Here is a 17190-nt window from a genome sequence, read left to right as displayed (position 1 = left end):
AAGGATAGTGCAGTACTTACCACGTTCACTGGACAGGGTGGTATCTGTCAGCAGGAGAGAGAAAAAGAAGGGGGGGGGGCAGAGAAAATGATGATTAGAACATTATAGGCTTCAGTAAAAGTGGCACTGCCATACTAAAGTCACCGTTAAACAAGAGAACAAAACAGATCAATTTCTGAAGATTAATGGGAAGTCCCAGGCAATAGCCGGACAGTGACATGAACAGAATGTAGGGCTGCGATTGGAGAAAATGTGCTGTCACAACTGCGTAGGAGCCCACATTTGTCTCTGTCAATTATCCAGGCAGCACCATTTAACCACAATACACTTTGTTTTCTCTCTTCTACTTGTTGTCATTGCCTGAAGCAGTGGGATTCATCATTATCTTCCAAAGCTTGTTGTCTATATTGCTCTACTAGTATAGCGCTCGCTCAATCAAACACCGAGTATTGCTGGATATTGCATATGCACGTTGCACAAAGTGCTAATGTACACCATAGTGGGCGGTATTTATTCAGACCTTGACACTGCAGTTGGGTGACAAGAAGAGGAGAGGCAGCCGTGGAGGCTCTGAACGCCTTTCTCCTGGTTGCCTGCCCTTCTCACGTCCTCCAGCTGAGTTGCTTAGTGAGATGAGATCAGAGTCAATCTGCAGTTTTACATTCAGGCTGGCAAATTTTTAATCTAGAAAGCCTTAAAGCCCAAGATACACTGGGCTTCTGAACACTGTTTAGGACATGCATCTGCATCAGTTATTCACACACACACACACACACACACATACACACACTTTGATTTAAGACCAAAACAATCATTTTATGATGAAATGAGAAAGTGAACATGTGCATATGTTGGGATGCTGTGACTAATCAAATGGGCTTGGGTTAGGGTTAGGCTTAGGACTGAATTAGGTTTAGGACTGAATTCAAGGCCCATTGGATGTTTCAGTATGAGCCGTTCAGTGTATGAAAGTGACAGAGTTGCAGTTTTTGAAGTCATTCTAACTAGGGCTGAAAGATATATCGTTATCGTATCGATATCTAGACATGAACATTCAAGATATTAATATCAAAAAAAGCAATGATATAAACAATATAGATTTCCCCGCGCTCGCCCTGCATGTACAGCTCTGGAAGTCACAACAAATTTCATTTATTCATACTTTGTGTTAATGTTAACGACTGGCAGTGAGTTCTTGTAAATAAAACTGCACTTTCCACATTCTTTTGTATTATGATGTTTGTATTTTTTTGAAAAATGCTTGGTTTTCACCGAACCCGTAGTCATATCGTATCGATATCAAGATATCTGGCATGAATATCAAGTAGAGCCTGACCGATATGGGGTTTTTGGGGCCGATGCCGATACAGATATTGGGGGCTAAAAAAAAGCCGATATCCAATATATTGGCTGATATCTAATATTGGCTGATAACCAATATATTTGCCAATATATGAAATAAGAACACTGATCTACACAGGATATAATAATCTTATATCAGATAATTGTGGACAGGTGGATAAACACTAGCATAAATCTTTGTTTATCTCACAAATATAATTTACACAACTTTCAAATGCAAACTATGCAATCACAAAAATAATTAGAGCAAAAAATATGACTTACTACACAATTCTGTGTTACTCACAAATTTTGATGTGTCTGCCTCACGGCACTACAACTTCTTATGTGGACTAAGGACTAAACTGAGCATGTGCAGAGTGAATTACGTGAGTCCTAAGTTGTTCCTGATTGGAGCAATTGCAAGAGTTACAACTGACCCGTGTTACAACTGTCCCCAGTCTCCCCTACACTATTAACACCCAGGCCTGCTGGCAGAATGAAACTGTGAGGTAAACAGGAAGTGCATGGACATGGGTGTGTGTGTGGGGGTGAATACTTCATAAGACGAGGGGGGGTCCGTGATTTTCAGAGGGGGGGGGTGTTTAGCGGTCCATCCTTGTCAGAGCATGCGGTAGCGGTCCGTGATTTTCACCGGGGTGGGGGGGATAAGCGGTCCATCCTTGTCTACATATTGACCAATGTTGATTAATTGGTGATACGCTATAATCGGCCCAATTAATCAGTTGGCCGATTAATCAGTCGGGCTCTAATATCATGATATGAAATTTTGTCCATATCGTTCAGCCCTAATTCTAACTGACACACACTGTGTCATCGAATCCAAATCAATGACGCTGTTGAACACACGTAATACTCCAGTAAATGTTGTGTGTTCAGACTGTAATGTCCACTTCAAAGCTGCAGTAAAGCATTTCCACATTATGGAGCCTGTATTTAAGCTCCCTAACATTTATCATGAGGCTAATTCCGGTTGGTTGGACTGCGCTGAACAACATTTGCCTCTTCTCGTCTTCTTCTTAGGAGTCTGTGGAAGCTCTTCATCTTACCTGCTCCACTGGAGCTGCTCATTGGTGGCTAATTCAGACTGTGTTGTACTGTCCAGCTTTAAGGTCTGAGTGTTTAGAACTGGAATGTGATTGGGCTATTCTCACACAACTGAGCTGACTATAGGGATTACAGCGTGTTCTGTTACTGTACATGAACAGAGTAAAAGAAGAACATTAGAACAGGTGGAGGAGCTTGTATGCTCCTGTGCTGCTGCCTTCACTGGAACTAAACACTAATAAATGCTTCATATTCTAAAATCAAATGCAAAACCCCTTTGAATAAATATTTTCTCTGCATTCATTAAGTTCCATGGTTTATTTTGAGGTCCTGTTCATAAAGCAGTGAATGTTCAAACAGGAATGCTTAACTGCATTCAGCTCCACATAGTTCTGAATATTATATCTGCATAAACGGGACTAACTCTGTTAAATATATAGGCTAAATGGGAAATATAAATGTTAAATGTAAACATTAAATATAAATCTCCTTCCCAAATTAAGTGTTTAATCTAAATGTGGAATTTTATGTATTAATCTCAATGATAAATGTCACGTGGGAAATGTTTGGATTAGGTCCATTCACACTGTGGGTGGAAGAACCAAAACCAATGAACACATCCTCCACTGTTCCATCTGCCAACTAACCAGAGAACCCTAACCCTAACCCTAACCCTAAACAGAGAACTCTAACCCTAACCACAGAACCCTAACCAGAGAACCCTAACCCTAACCAGAGAACCCTAACCCTAACCAGAGAACCCTAACCAGATAACCCTAACCAGAGAACCCTAACCAGAGAACCCTAACTTTAACCAAAGAACCCCATCCCCAACCAGAGAACCCTAACCCTAACCAGATACAGAGAATCCTAACCCTAACTCTAACCAGAGAACCCTAACCCTAACCAGAGAACCCTAACCAGAGAACCCTAACCCTAACCAGAGAACCCTAACCAGAGAACCCTAACCAGAGAACCCTAACTTTAACCAAAGAACCCCATCCCCAACCAGAGAACCCTAACCCTAACCAGATACAGAGAATCCTAACCCTAACTCTAACCAGAGAACCCTAACCCCAACCAGAGAACCCTAACCAGATACGGAGAACCCTAACCCTAACTCTAACCAGAGAACCCTAACCCCAACCAGAGAACCCTAACTCTAACCAGAGAACTGGAACCAGGATCCTTATCATCCACAGAGCAGACACACAGGTTCTGGGGTACAGGTTAAGGTACTTCTCATAGTCACAGGTACATTTGGTACATCATTAGTGTCCTGCATCTTAAACCAAGAGAAAATCTTCACAGGTCATGTAGTCCAATCAGATCTGTTCTGGTACACCTGTATATTTAGTTGACGGTAAAGTCTTTTCATGTTGTTTGAAGCTAAACATGTTCAACTTGGGCTGTTTATGACACTGTGCACTATTTTACACACTGTCTTTGAACACACTCTTGTATTTTTCTGTGATGTTCTTTTTCCTGTGTTTCCGCTGCTCAAACTTATGGATCACAGAATCCAGCCTCGGTGCTTAGAGCTGGTCAGATCCAAATGAATACCATGCATGAGCTGTGCTTTTTTTCCATCCTAAATCCATTCAAGTTCATCTTAAAATCACTGCAACTTTTTGACTTGTTTACAAAACAGTAAACACACCATAATCTAAATGAGAGTTTTGCTCATAGACAGGCTGACTGTCTTCATTCCCCTCCTCCATGTGGAAAAGCACCCTCTCTATCCCAACAGAACTTCTTTGCGCACATGTTCAATTATTCATCTCCCTCTGTCAAGAATTCAGCCTTGCTAGCACTTGCCAGTATCCCCCACAAATTGGCAGCAGCCTCATCTTTGGCATATGGTGCAGAGCGCTGCTGAGTTTCCTTCTCTCTTCAGTTGGCCTGTGAGCACTCCCAAGGAGCATGCACAAACACACACACAAACACACACACATACACAAACAGAAAGTACACACACGCACAAACACAGACACACACAAACAGAAAGTACACACACCAGCGACGCACAGTGTTTGTCTGTAAGTTACCCCCCCCAACAGATACTGGGCATTCGTCCACAACCTCTTTGCAACAGGTTTCAAGGTTTTCAACAATAGCGCTGTGTGTTCTGTAACAGCCAAACCAGACATACTGAAGCTAACCCAAACCCAAACCAGACACACTAAAGCTAACCCAAACCCAAACCAGACACACTAAAGCTAACCCAAACCCAATCCCAAACCAGACACACTGAAGCTAACCCAAACCCAAACCAGACACACTTAAGCTAACCCAAACCCAATCCCAAACCAGACACACTAAAGCTAACCCAAACCCAAACCTGACACACTAAGGCTAACCCAAACCAGACACACTAAAGCTAATCCAAGCACAAACCAGACAAACTAAAGCTAACACAAACCCAAACCCAAAGTAGACACACTAAAGCTAACCCAAACCCAAACCATGACACACTAAAGCTAACCCAAACCAGACACTCTAAAGCTAACCCAAACCCAAGCCAGACACACTAAAGCTAACCCAAACCAGACACACTTAAGATAACCCAAACCAGACACACTAAAGCTAACCCAAACCCAAACCAGACACACTTAAGCTAACCCAAACCAGACACACTAACCCAAAACCCAAACCAGACACACTAACCCAAACCAGACACACGAACCCAAACCAGACACACTAAACCAAACCCAAACCAGACACATGAAACCAAAACCAAACCCAAACCAGACACACTATACCAAACCTGAACCAGACACATGAAACCAAACCCAAGCCCAAAGCAGACCCACCAACCCAAACCCTCACCCTAACCCTCACCCTAATCCAAACCCAAACCAGCCCCAGCATGTTACTCTCAGTCTGACAGCAGACATATAGCAGCACTAATCCTACTATAATGGACGTTCTGTGTCCAACGCATGTCCGGATGTTGGTCCCGATGTTGCAGCATGGGAGGCCGTATGGGTGCAATGCCGCTGTTGCACCACGGGAGGGCGCTATCGTACAATGGCACCATGTTTACAATGTCACTAGTTATCAATTATCAAAAATGTGTGATTTGATTTGAATTGGAGGATAATTATCCTGTGTTTTGTGCGATAGAGTGCCTGTAGTCCATTAGTGGACTTGGATGATGATGTGTAGGTTTTCATTTATTCTGTTTGTTTAAATACACTGAAGTGACAGGTGAGCCCAGCTGACATGAATACATTCAACCTATACATAAAAGAAGAGACGCATAAATGAAGCCCAGTGTTCCATGTGTTCCACAGAGGCTAAATAAACAGAGGACCAAAAAAACACCTGTTTATGTGTGGAGTGGCTTTAAAAATATCACAAGGGCGGTAATTGGAATCACACACTGTGCACCGTGTTCTGCAAACATCATATGGTACATGGTGTTTCCGACAGTGGAACAGAGTGACATTTATGAAAATGAACTGTCTTCTGCAGAGTTCCATGAGCACCAGGTTTATCAGTGACACAACAATCATTTAGAAGCTGTTTACGGATGATAATGTTTACGGATGTTAAGGTGTACGGATGTTAATATTTATGGTTGTTAATGTTATATTTAATGTTGGAATATTAATGAAACTGTTGAATTTGATCATAGGAATGTCAGCTGCTAATCTGGTTAGCTCCTGTGCTCATTTCAATATGTCACTTGGGATGTAATGATATGAAAATTTCATATCACGGTTATTGTGACCAAAATTATCACAGTTTTCATTATTATTGTGATATTGTTGACATTGTGCTCAAAATGTTCAAAAAGTACTTATACACACACTGAAATAATTTAACCAAGTTGTATTTTGAAAAATAAATTAATTAATTAAATTAAATATCCACAATATACTTTCTGTTGGTAGAAACATTAAAATATTAACATGTAAACAATCAAATATTCAAATGTGCATTAAAGATGTCACCTTGTGGCCACTGTTTGACCACTTTCCATATCAAGTTTGAGTTGTTTTAGTTTCTTTTTCATAGATAGATAGATAGATAGATAGATAGAGCCTGGAGTGCTGCTACTTCTCCAGGAAATGAGCAGTACCATGAGTTTTCATAGTGCAGTAATCAAACACGGTTATCATGATAATTAGAATTTAAACAGTAATACTAACCGTCAGGAATTTTACCGCGGTTGATCGTTATATCGGTAATCGTTACATCCCTATATGTCACACAGTAAATATAAGTTATTTAGGTTTAAATTCATCTATAACATGTACAGCAGAGCCGTTGTATATAAACTTCTACATCTTATCTGTAACATTGGTCCATTTTTGCCTTTATTTTCAAAGCTGTATCCAGGTTTAACAGTGGACTCATTCACACGTCAACAGAATAGGTGAAGGTAATGCACTGTTTCCACCTGACTGTAAATAAAAAATGACCGCAGTGCATTGTGGGATTCATGTGTCATGCTCGATGCTTTTTGTGACTAAAGAGGATTCCTGATAAGATCGAAAACACACAAACTAATCTTTTTGTGAAATCCGTTAGCGGTGTTGTGACAGCCGAGGCCCATTTACACTAGTTCTATGTCCTTTAACTCGAACACAGACCAAACATCCATGCATTTAGAGATCTGTGTTCTTCTTTATGTTGTAAAACCAAAGGTAAAATGGACCAAACCTGTCACTAAGCCCCTCCCATAACAGCTGACACTGTCGTAAACAGTGACTGAGTAGATTGGCTTCAGCTAATTTACCACCATTTGCTGTTATGTTTTTAGTAACAGGTAAAAGTGTGGAATGTTTGTTTGTATTTAGTTTAATATGTTTGTTATGCAGATGATGGTCAACTGTAAAACACTGTGTCAACACCGCTGTGACGGTCCACTGTTGTACAGTCAGGTACCTTCACTATTATTGCACATTTTCACCATAATAATACGACAATAATATACCATTCTGAAGAAGCCTTGATGTGTCCAATCCATTTGCATGTTTGTTATTTATTTATTTTCACAGATGATATTTTGTCCACCACAGAACTAAACACCAGGTGTAATGAATAAAATAAGTGCTTTCTGAATTGCATTTGCATGATTCCGTCACATTTTTACTTGCAAGTGCAGCAGGCCTTTTTCCACACATTGGCATTCAGTTGAAGCTTGTACACTAAATTATTGTGAGTGAAACTACCTGCCTGGTGAAAAATGGACAGAAATACTCCATTTTCAGCCAAACAAACGTCTACCACCTCTGACCGACCCTGTTTGTTCAGATGTGGACGTGTCTTCTGTAGAGTAACGGAATGTGGATGCCAGCTGTCACTGTCAGAATCACAAATGTGTTTTTATCGAAGCTGGTTGGTGTATTTGTTGGAGGCATAAAAAGAACCCTAGCCCCCTGGTACTTATGGATGTCACACATCAGTGGTGTAAACTGTTCTCCTGCAGCTGTCGGAACACGAAGCATTAGTGCTTATTACAGGAACTGTACATAGACTTACCCAAGTAAACTGTACATAGACCGACCCAAGTAAACTGTAGATAGGCCGACCCAAGTAAACTGTACATAGACCGACCCAAGTAAACTGTAGATAGGCCGACCTGAGTAAACTGTACATAGACCAACCCAAGTAAACTGTACATAGACTGACCCAAGTGTTACTACTGTGGCACAGAAATGCACATTTACACTAACTGCTCCAGACCGTTGCACTCAGGAAAACTGGACGCTGTGATAAACAAACAAGTGCTGTGTGATGTCAACGATGCACCTTTATCTTAACAACGCACCTTTATCTTAATGACGTACCTTTATCTTAACCTGTTAATGATTTCTTTACTACAAGAAATTAGAAAATCCAACGCAGCCTTTTCAGAGATATATCCGCTTCCTTCTGAGGCCTTCCACACATAAATTAACCCTTAAAGACCCAAACGTCCACCTTGAACCTTTAAAGACCCAACCGTCCATCTTTAACCCTTAAAGACCCAAACGTCCACCTTTAACCCTTAAAGACCCAAACTTCTGCCTTTAACCCTTAAAGACCCAACCGTCCGCCTTTAACCCTTAAAGACCCAAACGTCCACCTTTAACCCTTAAAGACCCAAACGTCCATCTTTAACCCTTAAAGACTCAAACGTCCCCCTTTAACCCTTAAAGACACAAACGTCCGCCTTTAACCCTTAAAGACACAAACGTCCGCCTTTAACCCTTAAAGACACAACGTCCGCCTTTAACCTAAACCATCTACTGATCTAAACTGTTTAATACCTGTTGATCCACTAATCCTATCAAATGGTGTAAATACAGTTCTTCATCTTTTCATGGTCATCAGATATGACCATATTTGGACATTCAGAGGCTCCATAGTTACCGTGGAAACACCGTCATCTTCTCCAACATTGATTCCCCAGTAAAGCCCATAGAGTTAGATCAATGATAGTGGATGGACACACTGGGTTTATGTTCGGTTAACGACAGATTGGACTGAAAAAGACACTGTTTATTCAGTTTTCTCTGTTTCTGATATAATGATAATCAACTTTAATCTGAGTTTTAATGAACGTCTACATGATCAAAGAATTAAATATCGGAAAATACAGGATTTACACTGGGAAAAAAGGCAAAATACAGAGAATAATATTAGAATAAATAGTGATAAATCACTTAAGAAAGGTTAAAATAGAGGTAAAAATACATGTGTGAAGTGCCACATTAGTCGGAGTAGGTCTGTATGGGTTTAAAGTGCAGACTTACATCTGCTTTAACTCCTTTCAGCCATTTGATCGAACTCTTTATGAAGCCGACTAGTGCAGCGAACAGAATCAGTCAAGGCAAGCGATGATGCAGACACCCACGTATTACCACCCTACAGAAAAGGTCACAGTTACTCATTTCCTTCATGAGTGACATGTGGGAAACATTTGGTGCTTATAGACCTAATTTATTTTCAAAATGAAGAAAACTTTGCTCAATTATTTCTAAACCAACAAAGATTTAACACAGAAAGCTGTGAATGAGCTGCGCTAACACATGCTGAAAGAAAGCCAAAATGTCCACAACAGCCCAACAACATGTTAAAGTACACACACACACACACACTTTGCCACCTGTCATGTGAGCACGTGCAGACTGATGTGAGGATGTTTGTTTGCATGCAGATGCGTCCTCATGCCAAATCTTCTTGTTGCCCTTGTGATGACTAATAACCGGAAAGTATTTTCAGCTAATAAATAATACATTTAAGAGTCTAATCAAATTGAACAAATGAGTATGTCTAGAAAACTATTAATCAGAGAGGAAACGTGTATTTACAAATATAACACTGGCACAAACAATCAATTATTCATAAAGTGAATGCTGGGTAAGTGGGCTTCTTCCCGGGTGAGATGCTGCCATAATTGGAGTGGGACTACAGGAGTGCCGGCTGGTGTGTGTGTGTGTGTGTGTGTGTGTGTGTGTGTGTGTGTGTGTGTGTGTGTGTGTGTGTGTGTGTGCGCGTGCGTACATATGTGTGTGGATGTGTGTGTATATGTGTGTGCATGTGTGTGTATAGGTGTGTGTGCATGTGTGTATATGTGTGTGCATGTGTGTATGTATATGTGCATATGTGTGTGCATGTGTGTGTATGTGCGTGCATATGTGTGTGGATGTGTGTGTATATGTGTGTGCATGTGTGTATACATGTGTATGTGCATGTGTGTGTATATGTGTGTGCATGTGTGTATGTATGTGTGCATATGTGTGTGCATGTGTGTGTATATGCGTATAATTGTGTGCATGTGTGTGTGTATATGTGTATATGTGTGTGCATGTGTGTGTCTATGTGTGTGCATAGGTGTGCGCGTGTGTGTGCATGTGTGCATATGTGTGCGCATGTGTGTATATGTGTATATGTGTGTGTATATGTGTGTGCATGTGTGTGTGCATGTGCGTGTCTGTGAGCTCACACACATACACACACACACACACACACTTCTCCCCATACGCCAAACTTCCCCCAAACACGACAAGAGACAGCAGAGTCGGCTCATTACTGCCTAATGAGTTGTCTGATTAGTGCCAAACATAAAAGTCTTATTGTCAAGCACTTTATGTTTATTTTGATTAATTATTGTACAAAAGTGACTGAATGAAAGTACACTGACATGGAGCATTAACACTTTGTGGTAATAGGGCCCTCGTGGAGAGAGCAATCATATATTCAACCTTCAGTTCAACACATGCACCGTTCCGATGCTGTCGAACATCAAAACTAACACATATGCAGTTTGTTTTGTCATTTTTTTTTCCTTCCATCACAATATTAGCCAAGACACTAATGGTCAGAAATAAGCGTTCTAGATGACAACAACATGGAGCATTGTAAGGTTTTAGTCGCACTGGAGTTGTTAAAAAAAAAATAAAAACACCGCAATAAAAAAAATACAAAGAACAAACATGGGATTGTGAAAAAATGTGTTTAGCTCTGTGACAATGGAAGCGCCTCTTTACAAAAGCAGACACTGAACGGCTGAAAGAAAAGCTAAAATGAAAAGTGAGAAAAGCGCCTCAATCTTTTACCTGTTTGTTACCAATGGAAGTAATTATACAACAATATAAAACCCTCCATTTGGGTCTTTGTGGAGACACTGAGCATCCTTCAATTATTTGTTCAGTCGTACCAATTACAATCTTTCTGCTTCCATTAAAGTTGTTTTATTAAAAACAGGCCTTTAAAAACGCTATGTTTTACATGCTCAGCACTCAATTCACACAAAGACAGACAAAGTTATCAAGTAGCAGCTTCACACAATGGAGCATTTATCAGTGAAGAGACAAGAGTCAAATGCATCAAAGAGGGATGTAAACACAGATAGAGGAGCCTCTTTCAATCACTGAAAACTTGGAACATTATGCTAAGTCTTAGCTAGATGCACCATAATTATAGATTTCTGCTCATTTAATACATCTCTGAAGTGTCATAGATATGGCTACGGTTGTTTGGGAAGCTATGCTGGTCACGCACACACAGACACAATGTTCATCAAAGGCATCGTTTTCAATGGAATTATCTCTAAATCGATGAGCACTGAATAATAACAAGCACAGATGTGTGAGAAAATGAAACGGAGGCGTGAAAATGTAACAGTACAGTGTTGGAGTATTTGTCCAAAATCACATCAATCCTCTATATTGTATTGTACGTATAAAATATGATAACAGAGGATGATGAATTTCACTTCAGTCAGAAACTCTCATTTGAATGTTGGATTTTAGCAGCTGCATGTATAGTTTGGTGTCTAAGCGCCTCACTCCTCACAGGTAGGTTTGACATGCAGCTGTTGGGGAGTGATGGATAAATGTATTCCCCTCACAGCGTAGCGGTGCATGTGTGGATGTGGAGGAGGCGCTTTGGCAGCACTGATGCAATGCAGGGGTATTGGTGTGTCAGAGGGAGGGCTGAGAAATGGTTTATGTAGACCGCCTAGTTGGAGGGTGTGGTCAGCGGGTTGACACAGTCTATGCATCGAGCTAGCTAGGGTTAGGGCTAGGGGAGAGTTTCATTAGGGTTAGGGTTAGTGCAGTGTTTCATTAGAGTTAGTGTTAGGGGAGAGTTTCATTAGGGTTAGGGTTAGTGGAGTGTTTCATTAGGGTTAGGGTAAGGGGAGAGTTTCATTAGGGTTAGGGGAGAGTTTCATTAGGGTTAGAGTTAGTGGAGAGTTTCATTAGGGTTAGGGTTAGTGCAGTATTTCATTAGGGTTCAGGTTAGTGGAGTGTTTCATTAGGGTTAGGGTTAAGGGTTAGGGTTAGTGCAGTGTTTCGTTAGGGTTAGTGGAGAGTTTTCATTAGGGTGTTAGGGTTAGTGCAGTATTTCATTAGGGTTAGGGTTCGGGTTAGTGGAGTGTTTCCATTAGGGTTAGGGTTAAGGGTTAGAGTTAGTGCAGTGTTTCGTTAGGGTTAGTGGAGAGTTTCATTTGGGTTAGGGTTAGTGTTAGGGTTAGTGGAGTGTTTCATTAGGGTTAGGGTTAGTGGAGTGTTTCACTAGGGTCAGGGTTAGTACAGTATTTCATTAGGGTTAGGGTTCGGGTTAAGGGTTAGGGTTAGTGGAGAGTTTCATTTGGGTTAGGGTTAGTGGAGTGTTTCATTAGGGTTAGGGTTAGTGGAGTGTTTCACTAGGGTTAGGGTTAGCGCAGTATTTCATTAGGGTTAGGGTTAAGGGTTAGGGTTAGTGCAGTGTTTCGTTAGGGTTAGGGTTAGTGGAGTGTTTCAGTTAGGGTTAGGGTTAGTACAGCATTTCTTAGGGTTAGGGTTCGGGTTAAGGGTTAGGGTTAGTGGAGAGTTTCATTTGGGTTAGGGTTAGTGGAGTGTTTCATTAGGGTTAGGGTTAGTACGCATTTCATTAGGGTTAGGGTTTCGGGTTAAGGGTTAGGGTTAGTGGAGAGTTTCATTTGGGTTAGGGTTAGTGGAGTGTTTCACTAGGGTTAGGGTTAGTACAGTATTTCATTAGGGTTAGGGGTTCGGGTTAAGGGTTAGGGTTAGTGGAGAGTTTCATTTGGGTTTAGGGTTAGGGTTAGTGAGAGTTTCATTTGGGTTAGGATTTGGGTTAGGGTTAGTGCAGTGTTTCGTTAGGGTTAGGGTTAGTGGAGTGTTTCATTAGGGTTAGGGTTAGTACAGCATTTCATTAGGGTTAGGGTTCGGGTTAAGGGTTAGGGTTAGTGGAGAGTTTCATTTGGGTTAGGGTTAGTGGAGAGTTTCATTTGGGTTAGGGTTAGGGTTAGTGGAGAGTTTCATTTGGGTTAGGGTTCGGGTTAGGGTTAGTGGAGAGTTTCATTTGGGTTAGGGTTAGGGTTAGAGTTAGGGTTTGTGGAGTGTTTCATTAGGGTTAGGGTTAGTGCAGTATTTCATTAGGGTTAGGGTTAGGGTTAGTGGAGAGTTTCATTAGGGTTAGGGTTAGTGCAGTATTTCATTAGGGTTAGGGTTAGGGTTAGTGGAGTGTTTCATTAGGGTTAGGGTTACTAGAGTGTTTCATTCAGACTGATGAGCCTGTTGCTGTGGTACAGAAGACAGTGCAGTAAAAACAAAAGCAGTGCTAATGCAGATGAATGTGCTGGACAGAAGCTGTTTTTAATAACACAAGTGTTGACTGAGAAATTAAGTTGACATTTGAGAGTGTGAACGAGTAGAGCCCCAGATGCTTCTGTTCTGTTTGCTGCCATAAAACCACATGGTTGACAGTCACACACAGATCACAGATGAACAGAATGTCTGTAGACTTCTACTGTTTGGAGACCGAGGCTTTCATTCCGTTGATTTTGATCTAAGTGGGCAGCAGCGTCCGCAGCGTTTCCTACTGCAGAGTATGATTAAAAACACCACAGGGATTCAAAACTGTGTCTGTTTGGAAGGACTGGAAAGGGTTAGGAACTGTACAAGGGACATTGTCTGGTTTGACTGCATTCTATCAGGCCATTTCATCATCATCATCATCATCCTCATCATCATTATCATCATCATCCTCATCATCATTATCATCATCATCATCATTACCATCATCATCATCATCATTATCATCATTCAACTTCATTCAACCTGTTTCCTTTTCAAAAACAATGGCCTATTATTGTTGAAATGTTTGAACTCGCTGTTTTGGACCGGGATAAGGAACAAATCCAGACAATTAATGCAAGCATGTTGTATACAGGGTGGGGAAGCAAAATGTACAATGAACATTTAGTTGTTTTTTTCTCAGCAGGCACTACGTCAATTGTTTTGAAAACCAACTATATTGATGTCATATCATACCTAACACTATTATCCATACCTTTTCAGAAACTTTGCCATATGAGTATCAGGAAAGCAAACGTCAAAGAGTGTGTGATTTGCTGAATGCACTCGTCACACCAAAGGAGATTTCAAAAATAGTTGGAGTGTCCATAAAGACTGTTTATAATGGAAAGAGAGAATGACTATGAGCAAACTATTACGAGAAAGTCTGGAAGATACTATTAAAGAAGAATGGGAGAAGTTGTCACCCGAATATTTGAGGAACACTTGCGCAAGTTTCAGGAAGTGTGTGAAGGCAGTTATTGAGAAAGAAGGAGGACACATAGAATAAAAACATTTTCTATTATGTCAATTTTCTTGTGGCAAATAAATTCTCATGACTTTCAATAAACTAATTGATCATACACTGTCTTTCAATCCCTGCCTCAAAATATTGTAAATTTTGCTTCCCCACCCTGTAATTGTGGTCTTAGTCTGTCCAGGGTTAGCCCTAACCCTAACCCTAACCCTGGTCTGTGGCAGCAGAATGCTGTGCCTGGTGCAATGGAACAGTTTTACCAGGTGTTGTTTTAAATCAGAGGTAATGGTGCACTTGAGCAGACTGCTGTTCCTCAGACCCAACTGCCAATACACTGGAATCACTAAAGGCCCCTTTTCTTCACAGATAAGGACTGGTTGCGTGGTGTGTGCTCCAAACTACAAAGCAACACTGGGGATGCACTGACAATAACTAAGGCAAAAGAACTTTGTGATTGAATGTGTTTAGACATCAATGCCTTAGAAACAGAAAAGCATTTGGACTGGGTCAGATTGAGCCTGTTAACATGGAAGATGTGTTCTCACATCACTAGTTATCCACAACAGATGGTGTCAACACACAGAAGACATTTATTCTGCTTCAAATAAAAGTAAATACAGAGTGAGAGGCTGACGGAGTTTACCCAGGAGATGCTAACTCTAATCTGGTCTAAACAGGCCTTGTTAACTCATGTTCTGAAAATAGGTTTAAACTGTCAACCTGAGAATAAGATCAGTTCATTTTCAAATAAAGTCCATGGAAGTAATGTTGTTTAAGGAACAAACCAAGACTAGACTTATACATCAATAGAAGGAATGCAAAGAAAACGACCTTAGCTTTATTCTTCAGACAGAACAGTCAACACCTGGACCTGAGTAAGACCCACTGGATAATTACTGCAGATATTTACTGTCCTTTAACCCTTTCACTGATGCACTGAAAACAACCATCAGTTTGACAGAAAAACAAAGATTAGACTGAGTTTCAATGGAAGAAGGTCATGTGGTCTGAGGAGTCCAGGACTGACCCTGTTCCAGAGAGAGAAGAGAGGTGGGACCAAGTGATTACCCATCATGCCTAGTGTCTACTTTATCAGTCTGTGGGTCAGTATTACCCATCACGCCTAGTGTCTACAGTACCAGCTGTGGGTCAGTATTACCCATCACGCCTAGTGTCTACAGTACCAGTCTGTGGGTCAGTATTACCATCATGCCTAGTGTCTACAGTACTGGTCTGTGGGTCAGTGTTATGAATCTGGGGTTGCTTCAGTTAATCAGGTCTAGGTTCAACAGTGTTGTGTCTACAAATGACAGAAAGTGCATTAGCTTATGGAAGTGATGCCACAGTGAAGTGATTCATAATCAAAGCTAAAGCCTGACAAACAAAGTTTTAGAACATAAGAGTTATTTGGGCCAAACTGTGTGTTTATTTGCAGCAGGTTGTGTTGTATTGGAGTCAGGCCCTCACTTCTAATTCCCTGTCTTTGATAAGAATGTGTGTTCATTTGTTCATATGAAACCTCGCTGTGAACTGTCAAATTCACTCCAAGTGCCTCAAAGTAAAGGAAACCATGAGTTTCCATACAAAGCTTTAATAGTGATACATTTGCATTGGCTGTTTGTGAATTAGTGAGTCTTGTGGCCTTACTACAAACGACACTTTGGCTCAGACATTAACACTTACCAAACACCCACCAGTGACTAAATTGGACAGTAACACTTAAGATGAGTCATCCACAAGAATATGTTGGTTTAAAACAGCTTGATTATACAGTCAGAGATATTAAATACACTACACTGAAATAGTCTGAATGTACATTATGATTAAGTGTCATGGAAGTACAGATGATCCACCTTGGTGCCTTCCGGCCTGTATTTAAGTAACCCGTTATTTCACCGTCATCTAAGACCCTGGTTTTTAACCACTGACTCTTTTTTACTGGAGGAAATACACCAATATTTCCACAGGGACAGCAGTAATAATGACAGTAATGACTAATTTGATGTACTAGTGGGAAAGCGATTGTAATACAGAGAGGAACCTTTACAATGAACATAAGTCATTTGGATGAAAATGACTCTCTGGTTGCCTGGTCAAATTTCACACCTGGCCAGTGTTAATGAATGGACGGCTGCAGTGGCTCCAGCCTGCCTTCTCATTTCTCTGTCCAATGTCAGGTCACTGTGCAGTAATTGTCTTGGCCTTACTGTTAACAACCCCAATAGCCAAATTACTCCTGTTGGGCAAAGTGCTTTCATTAATGTATGCTGTACACTGGGAGAACCTAATATAAAATGGTTTCTGGCTTAGACTAAGCTATTTGTACTTTTCTCTTAGCTAACATTAAAGCACTTTCCCTGGAGGCCAAGCGCATTTAATGGAGTGACTCAACCTTAATGTTAATGCACTGTAGGTAGCAGCCCATTAATTGTTACAGCTCAGTAGGTGGTTTTATTTGAGCATGTAAACATCTATGTGTGAGGGTGTTTTGCATTTGTCGGCACACATTGGCATGCATTTTTGCTCAAAAGCCATACATGTTTGTCTAGTCAAAGCAAATAACTTCATCTCCTGCCTAATTAAGTCAAAATGAATATTCATGTGCGTAACGTTTACCTACAAAGAGCTACTCACCACAATGAGTAAAGCACAGGGTTTGTGTGAACACAGCCTCCCAACGTGCACAGACAGACACTGAGGCAAACGGAGGTGGGGGTGTGGGGG

At 40.9% G+C, this 17190-nt stretch overlaps 1 protein-coding gene across 2 annotated transcripts in view; it reads right to left on the bottom strand.

The window, feature by feature from the left end:
• The window catches only part of LOC115420004 (cadherin-4-like), a 346596-nt gene that overhangs the window by 230054 nt on the left and 99352 nt on the right, over positions 1-17190 (bottom strand). For both annotated transcript variants that reach the window (XM_030135107.1, XM_030135108.1), the window contains exon 3: positions 21-44. In XM_030135107.1, the coding sequence (XP_029990967.1) occupies positions 21-44 (24 nt within the window). The remainder of the gene's footprint in view (positions 1-20; positions 45-17190) is intronic.

This window comes from Sphaeramia orbicularis, chromosome 5 (assembly GCF_902148855.1).
Source record: "Sphaeramia orbicularis chromosome 5, fSphaOr1.1, whole genome shotgun sequence".
NCBI lineage: Eukaryota > Metazoa > Chordata > Actinopteri > Kurtiformes > Apogonidae > Sphaeramia > Sphaeramia orbicularis.
This window is presented reverse-complemented; position numbering and strand designations above follow the sequence as displayed.